The sequence below is a fragment of the Anoplophora glabripennis genome, unplaced genomic scaffold (assembly GCF_000390285.2).
Source record: "Anoplophora glabripennis isolate ALB-LARVAE unplaced genomic scaffold, Agla_2.0 scaffold571, whole genome shotgun sequence".
In the NCBI taxonomy this organism is placed as follows: Eukaryota; Metazoa; Arthropoda; class Insecta; order Coleoptera; family Cerambycidae; genus Anoplophora; species Anoplophora glabripennis.
In genome coordinates this window covers 227,502-235,523 of record NW_019417063.1, presented here as the reverse complement: position 1 = coordinate 235,523, position 8,022 = coordinate 227,502, and the positions used below count along the sequence as shown (strand labels likewise).

The following is an 8,022-nucleotide window of genomic DNA, read 5'->3' as shown; positions in this document are numbered from 1 at the left end:
AAAGAAAAAGAAATAATAAAAAGGGAAAAAGAAAGCTCCCACGAAAACAGCCAATTGCAAAAAGAGCCGGCGGGCCAACATTGTGGAAAAGAGCCAAAGGGCCAAATACACGTACATTCACACACACACAGTTACACACAAACCCACGGCGGCCAGTCTAGGCTGTCCGCCGACCTAAAAAGAATTCGCTACTTATAAAAAGAATTCCGTAAACAAGGTAAATTCGAGTAAATCGCAAATCATATTACTAAACGAGGTCACCGATATGGAGAACCGCGACGTAACGGGGCTTGGGGCTTTCGGCGGTTACCAGGAGGGGCTTCGAAGGAGACATGGCGCCCAACGACGTGGGGCAGGAAGCGCGGATGCACTTCACCGGCCCCGAACGGTAGAACAGCGGTCGATGTGGGATTTCACAATGGATGAAACCCCGGTTCCACCGTCGAGTACATTCGTAAGCACGGAAACATCGGCACGGTCACTCGCTAACGCAACTACCATTACTAACGTCCCAGCTAGGACGGCGGTCGAACAAGATACCGCGAACGTAGTAATGTTTGAGGCTCTTACAGAATTTACGCGTCAGGGAACGGCTCTACGCGCGATGGAAATACGGGAAGAACCCGAATTCGAATTCTCAGGCAGCATCGTCGAAGACCCGGAGGAATATATCAACGCCTTGGAAGCATGGTTCATACAGAAAAGTGTCTCACCGGCAAGGCAACAAATGCTAATCAGGCGCACACTAACCAAAGACGCCTATAAATGGTTCGACGAAATTTCAACGCCCGGTTTACAATGGGAATTGTTTAAATGTCAATTTTTGGCCCGATTCAATTCTACAGCGGTGCGTTCGTCCCTGCTCAAACAGTTATACGGACAACCGCAGCGACCGGGAGAAACGGCGTACGCATTTATAACAGCGAAGTGGGGTCTGTTTAAACGACTGGTGCCAGATACACCGGAGGCGGATCGAATGGAAAGCATACGGGAACTCCTCCCGCCGCAGACGAGAGTGGTCACACGCGGGATTATCTTTAGCGACGTCCATCATATGATCGAAGTCGTGGCCCAGGCGTGGAAGTCGTGGCGAGGCTAGGCAGAAAATACGGTGCCGCGTGGAAATCCACCACCACCCGGGAATGGTCTACCTTCGGCGTGTCGTTTCTGCCAAGGACGGCACTTCCACAGAGATTGTCCATCCAGGCAGGGAAACTGGATGAGGGCCGGGGCACCTTCCCAGTCGCAGGGCGCCCGGCCCGAAGAAGATCGACGCGAGAGGCCACCCCAGGCGGGCCCGAGCGCCAACTAACTATAGGCCTTAACCAAGCGACGAGAGCGTGAGTGGCCCCCTACCGCGAATACTAGTTTCGACAGAGGATAAGACGCTCTCGGCCTTAGTCGATACGGGGGCTAACCGAAACTTCATCCGGAATGGGCTTATCGACATCCAACGCGTCCATAGGACTCAAAAACAAATTTTCTTGGCATGCGACGCGACGAATGCGGAGGCGTGTGGCGTGGTCAACGTAACATTCTACATACAAGACACCCTGTACGAAGCAGAATGCCTAGTAATACCGAACTTACGAGAGGACCATATACTGGGACAACCATGGTTGTCGAAGCATGAAGCGGTCGTGGATACTGCGCGGAAATGCGTCCATCTGGGACGAGAGTTACGACAAACCACTTACTGGTCAGAAACCTTCGCGCGGAACAACGTTACCCAGCCGCCTGCACAGTTGTTAGAACACGTCGCGCAGCCGGACCGCGAACAATACGAAGAAATATTAGGACATTACGTCGAAGTCTTCGCAGAAGCCGACATCCCGTCCACCACGATTTCAACGCAACACCGAATACTATTAAAAGACGAAACTCCCGTTCGAGCGAGAACCTACCGCTGCTCGGAGGAGCGGAAACGGATTATAAACGAGGAGGTCTCGAAGATGCTTAAGCAAGGCATCGTGCGGCGGAGCGCGTCTGATTATAGTAGTCCGATCGTGATCGTTAAGAAACGTGATGGCAAACAACGTTTTTGCGTGGACTATCGGCTCCTTAATGCACGCACAAAAGTAGAAGTAAGCCAATTACCGCCTATTGCCGACACGCTCATGGAACTGAGAACAGCAAAAGTGTTCACTACGCTCGACCTACGGAGTGGGTACTGGCAGGTACCTTTATCGGCGAAATCAAAAAGGTACACGGCCTTCAGTACTCCCGACGGAGCGACATACGAATTTCAAGTGATGCCCTTCGGCCTTGCCGGCGCTCCGGGGACTTTTCAAAAACTTATGATCAACGTCTTGGAAAGTTATGTCCACAAGTTTGTTAAAGTCTACTTGGACGACGTAATCGTTTATTCCGACAACCACGAAGAACACCGGGTGCACCTATCTAAAGTACTAGAACGTCTAGCGGTGCATGGCTTACGATGCGCGCCGGAAAAATGCCAGATAGCTACTCGGCAGATTGAGTACCTCGGTCACGTGATCACCGAAACAAGGAACCTCCCGCAGCAGGAACATCTTCGAAGAATACAGGACTTCCAGGCGCCCCGAACAAGGTAAAGGAAGCGATGGCGCAGCCCTTGGAGCTTGGAGCGGTTGCAAGTAGTACGGGAATGGCGGCGGTACTTTCCCAAGAAAAAGAGGGCCAGCGCCGCATCATCGCTTATGCTTCCGCTAAATTCACACCAACAGAGAAGAAATATCATATAAATGAACAAGAAGTTCTAGCTGCAGTATGGGCGATCCGAAAATAGCGGATGTTTTTACAAGACGCGCCATTTCGCCTATTTAGCGACAACAGGGCCTTACTGTGGTTAAAACGGTATCAGGACGAACGAGCCAAGTTGACCCGCTGGGCCCTGATGTTACAAGGATACCAGTTCGACGTTACGCACGTCCCGGGAACGCGGAATGAACTCCCCGACTTCTTGTCTCGTAATCCGCACCAGACCCCCGAAGACAACCAGCCCACTTCAGACCCGAAGATGAATACGCTCTCGTAGATGGCTGTATATGGCGTAGGAGTCCTGACGCACTTTTACTATTATACGTACCGAAACCGCTTCGTCGACGTATACTCGAAGAATTTCACGATAGCCCTCACGCAGCTCACCCAGGACGGGATGAAACGTTAACGGCTATTCAACAGCACTACTGGTGGCCAAAGTTAGTACGCGACGCGACAGACTGGGTCAAGAGTTGTGTTATCTGCGCGGCTGTCAAAATCGGACCTCCACAAGCCAAGGCGCCCCTGAGACCGAGAACCCCGACCAAACCGGGGCAGGTAGTTAGCCTAGACGTCCTAGGCCCGTACGAAGAAGCCCCACGTCAAAGCCGGTACGTCGTCGTGCTGATGGTATCTTCACCAGGTGGGTGGAGGCGATACCGGTAGCAACAACCCGAGCCAAGGATCTAGTAGCGTTTATGGAGGAAGTTTTCGCCCGCTATGGCTTCCCAGCGAGCATTATTACCGACGCCGCCCGTCTCTATCAGTCTGTGAGATGAACTGGCTACCTAGAAAAGAATCACATACAAGACCATCCGTGCCTTGGTCATCGAGCGTCCAGCGCGCTGGCAAGAGGCCTTGCCAGAAGCCTTGTTTGCTTTGCGCACCCGAGCCAACGCCGCCACGGGAGCTTCACCGGCCATGCTGTTGTTTGGCCAAAATCTACGACGTCCTGGTGATTGGGCGGTACCTGACGCCGCCAGAACCCCGCAACGAACGTTTAGCCAGAGCCCGCCGCCGACAAGAAATATACCAACGAAATCTATTCCCGGAGCCTCGAGAAGCCCCACGTCATTATCAACGAGGAGATTTAGTCCTCACTAAAACCAGACCTGGCAACCCGCCGTTCGCACCCAAATGGTCAGGGCCATATCCAATCACCGAAGTCCTGGGCGACAGCGTGTACGTGGTAGATCAAAATGGCAACGCTCAGCCTATCCACGTCGACGATCTACGTACACCACCACCTCCCCGAGCTAACGATATGGACGAGGTNTTTTAGAGCAATCACACAATGTCACTTTCGTAGATTTATATCACTATATCCCGTACTTGAGAATGAAGATTAACTTGTAACTTGTTAAGTAGTTAGTATTGAACTAAAGGACTTCGGCGATGAACTGATTTCAAAAACGAAAAACCAGCCCTTTTATTTAGAAATTTTCGGTCATTAAGGGTGATTCTCCCCTAACTATTGCGTATTTGCAATCATGACATCATGCTTTGCAATCTCTCATCAGATTTCACATCTTTTTAGAACTTTCTAGAAAGTTTCCTCAAAAATAGCAAAAGTAAACTGAGGGTTTCGATACTCGATTCTGATTGGTCCCGGCCTTGGCGAGGAGCAGAATACTGACATCTGATTGGCTGAAGGCTTTAGTATAAATATTAAAGTGGTATAAAACGCAATTTTCGATTTTGTTTCGTTCATTTGCATAGTAGCCCTTTGGTCTACAACACCCCCCTCCTTTTTTTACACTTTTTTCTACCCAGTCTGGTTCACACAACATCTTAAAATCTAAATCCTTAAAACTAAAAAATTCTTAAAACTAATATTTACAAAGTAGAGCAAACGGCGAACGGTAATTTTCACCGATGTTTCTAAAAAATGTATACAAAATATTTGACTATACGTTCCGGCGTTACTGATCAACTTGAATTTGACGTAATATATCGCTACACATATATATTACCTAATCCGTATCGATGATTACCATTCGCGAACGTCTCTTCTTCCTCCGATCAGGTACAACCGAAGCTATAGCGTTCTGGTAGGATATCAGGCTCTGGGATCGGGAAGCGTCGCTATCGGCAGGAGGTCCATCCAAATCAGCGGAATTCGACCCTGTGTGATCCTTGGCTTCTGACTGACGACTACGGGAGCTACCGCTGCCTAGAGGTCCAGTTGAGGAACTTGTAGAGCATTAGGACTGGGCATCTGCGTCTAAGTTTCCTAGTGGTGCGGGGCGTATGTCATCTACATGTATTGCAGTCTGGCGTCCATTTTTGTCTATCTCATAGACTTCATCGGATAATTTGACATTTATCCGGAAGGGTCCTTCCCATGAAGGAGCAAAAGGTCGTTTACGTCCAGCTGTGGTCCTGGTCAACACTCGATCTCCGACGTTAAATATGACTTTGGGACGTCGTCCAGGTGGAGCGTATTTATCAGCATAGGCTTGCTGACGGTCTTGGGTTAGTTGTAGGGGCGGTCTTTTTAGCCTTACCCTTTTCCTGTGGAATTCGGGATTCTTCCAGGAGTCGACTTTGGGTAATTCGTAGCCAAGTAACAGTCTGCTGGGTGTGGCTCCAGTGGCTGCGTTCTTACGGGAATGCAGACAAAACAACGTCTCAGGAAGTAGTAAGTCCCATTCACGTTCGGGGTTGTTATGGGCTAGAATTCTCATGGTCTTCTTCAACTCTTGGACCTTCCGTTCAACAGGATTTGCTCGTTGGTGTTCTACGGCGGAAAACCGTAGTTCGATGTTGTTTTCATCACAATAGCGGATGAACATATTACTAACGAAAGGGGCTCCATGGTCCGTGATTATCCGTTTAGGTCGTCCATATCTGCTCACAATCTCGGATTGTAGAAACTATAACACGGTTTTGGAGAGGGAATTCGGCGTGGCTTTGGCCTCTATCTATTTCGTAAATAGGTCCTCGCAAATTATGATGTTCCTATTCTTTCTGGGGGTTTCTGGATATGGTCCTAATGTGTCTAGACTGATAATCTCAAATGGTCCTGATGATAGCTGTGGTCTCATCGGAGCTGATGTTTGGAGTTGTCTCGTTTTCATCTGCGCGCATACTAGGCAATTCTTGACATATTCGGCCACGTCTGCCCTTATGTTCTGCCAATAGAAATCGTCCTGGATGACTCTTAACGTCTCGTCGCGTCCTGGATGGCAACAATCTTCTTCGTCGTGGTACCGGTGCATGACGGTTCGTCTTTGGCTGCCGGGGACGACTATTCTGGGTCCGACTGCATGTCGAAACTTGAAGAACCCGTCGGTTACTTCATGCTGCAGGAAGAAGTCTTGCTCATCTTCAGTGTGGGGACGAATTTTGTTAAGGCGTTGCCATTGACTTTTCATCTTGGATAACTTCAGAGACTCTTCTTGGGCTTCGCGAATTATGTGGAAGATGTCTAAACATGTGACCTGCTTGGCGGCGATTTGATTTACTTTCCGTATCTCCGGTGGTAACAATTGATCTACGTCGGGAAGGTACTTTTCTAAGGTAGCTTCCGGGTGGCTACTTAGATAATCTGGAAGTTGATTACTTTTCCCAGGGCAGTGTTCGAGATGAAAGTTGTAGGTTTGTAACAAGAGCGACCATCGAGTAAGTTTGCTTTTACCATCTTTATTCTTCTCCAACCATAGCAGAGAGCGACTATCAGTCCGCAGAATAAAGGGTAAGTCCTCTAGGTAATGCGTATACTTCTTGATGGCCCATACAACANTTAGTCACGTTCATGGAAGAAGTTTTCGCCCGCTACGGGTACCCAGCGAGCATTATCACCGACGCCGCCCGTCTCTATCAGTCCGTAAAATGGACCCATTACATGGAAACCAATCACATACAGGGTTACACGGCGCCAGTGTATCACCAGAGGGCCAACCCGGTAGAACGCCGTATTCAAGAACTCAAGAAGACCATCCGCGCCTTGGTCATCGAGCGTCCAGCGCGCTGGCAAGAGGCCTTGCCAGAAGCCTTGTTTGCTTTGCGCACTCGAACCAACGCCGCCACGGGAGCTTCGCCGGCCATGTTGCTATTTGGCCAAAATATACGACGTCCTGGGGATTGGGTGATACCCGAAGCCGCCAGACCACCACCAGAACCCCGCAACGAACGTTTAGCCAGAGCCCGCCGCCGACAAGAAGTTTACCAGAGAAATCTATTCCCTGAGCCTCGAGAAGCCCCACGTCATTATCAACGAGGAGATTTAGTCCTCACCAAAACCAGACCTGGCAACCCGCCGTTCGCACCCAAATGGTCAGGGCCATACCCAATCGTCGAAGTCCTGGGCGACGGCGTGTACGTGGTAGATCAAAATGGCAACGCTCAGCCTATCCACGTCGACGATCTACGTACACCACCTCCTCCCCGAGCTAACGACATGGACGAGGCCCCAGCCGATCCTCCAGAGCCTGGAGAACCCGACGACGACGGCACTGCCAGCCGTATTGGGGACGAAGATGACGTGGTGGTTCACCCCGAGCCACTTCCTGACATTCCAGCCCGTGTCGAGTTGCCTAGCCGACCCACGACTCCGACGTCACCACAGCCAAGTTGCTCAGTTCCCCACGAGCCGCTATAACGTACACGAGTATGGCATCCCAGTACCAGACCGCCGCCGCAGCCCGGAGATCGACCACGTAGGCGTCGGTCCGTAATGGTCATCACGTTTCCCACAGCGAGCAAAGCAGCCCACGCCGAGCCACCCGACGACCCCGACGCGAGTGCCGCGGATACGGTGTCAGTGCGCCGGTGACACCACGAGTGCTTCGACAAAAACTTTGATTTGGACTCGATTCTATTTTGATAACACGTTTTGCAAGTTGAATCGACAAAAACTTTGTCATACAGTCGAACAGCACTTGCAGATCGTCATAAAAACTTTTGTAAATATCTTTGATTGAGAATTTATCTTTTGTTAACTGTTTTTAAAAAAAATTTTTATGTTCTACTNCTCTACCAAGTTCAAATTCAAAGTCTTTTTTAGTCCTTTTTCTATTGACAGTTCAATGTTCCACACACTATCTAGTCTTTTCTTACTTACCCGCACTACTACGGTCAGTTTATAGTCCACCGATGAATCCTACCTCACCGTTGGCACTCACTTTGCTTTTTAAAACAAGTTAGGTCAGTTATTATTTATCACTCTGTATACAAATTTACTAGATATGACTTAACTGCCAGAATAGTTCTTTAGGCAATGTGAACACAAGTCTTTTACTTTATTTCACTATTTCAGGTTCAACTCACTTCTAGAGACGA

The 8,022-nt window shown here is 49.6% G+C and overlaps 2 protein-coding genes across 2 annotated transcripts; both read left to right on the top strand.

The window, feature by feature from the left end:
• Positions 1-265: 265 nt before the first annotated feature.
• LOC108909187 lies at positions 266-2,573 on the top strand. Its single transcript, XM_018713434.1, has 3 exons — positions 266-1,025; positions 1,076-1,340; positions 1,466-2,573. Exons 1-3 carry the CDS (start codon positions 266-268, stop codon positions 2,571-2,573), a joined length of 2,133 nt encoding a protein of 710 aa, XP_018568950.1.
• A 3,923-nt stretch (positions 2,574-6,496) lies between these two features.
• Positions 6,497-7,342, top strand: LOC111692129 (uncharacterized protein K02A2.6-like). Its single transcript, XM_023455891.1, has one exon. The coding sequence runs from the start codon at positions 6,497-6,499 to the stop codon at positions 7,340-7,342; it is 846 nt and encodes a 281-aa protein (XP_023311659.1).
• The last annotated feature ends 680 nt before the right edge of the window (positions 7,343-8,022 follow it).

Bases quoted from the DNA above. Each gene is read 5' to 3' on its own strand.
- LOC108909187 (XM_018713434.1), top strand. From the start codon at position 266: ATGGAGAACCGCGACGTAACGGGGCTTGGGGCTTTCGGCGGTTACCAG. The intron at 1,026-1,075 runs GCGGGATTATCT...GTCGTGGCCCAG, and splicing joins GCAGACGAGAGTGGTCACAC to GCGTGGAAGTCGTGGCGAGG. The intron at 1,341-1,465 runs GTGAGTGGCCCC...ACGCGTCCATAG, and splicing joins CTTAACCAAGCGACGAGAGC to GACTCAAAAACAAATTTTCT.
- LOC111692129 (XM_023455891.1), top strand. From the start codon at position 6,497: ATGGAAGAAGTTTTCGCCCGCTACGGGTACCCAGCGAGCATTATCACC.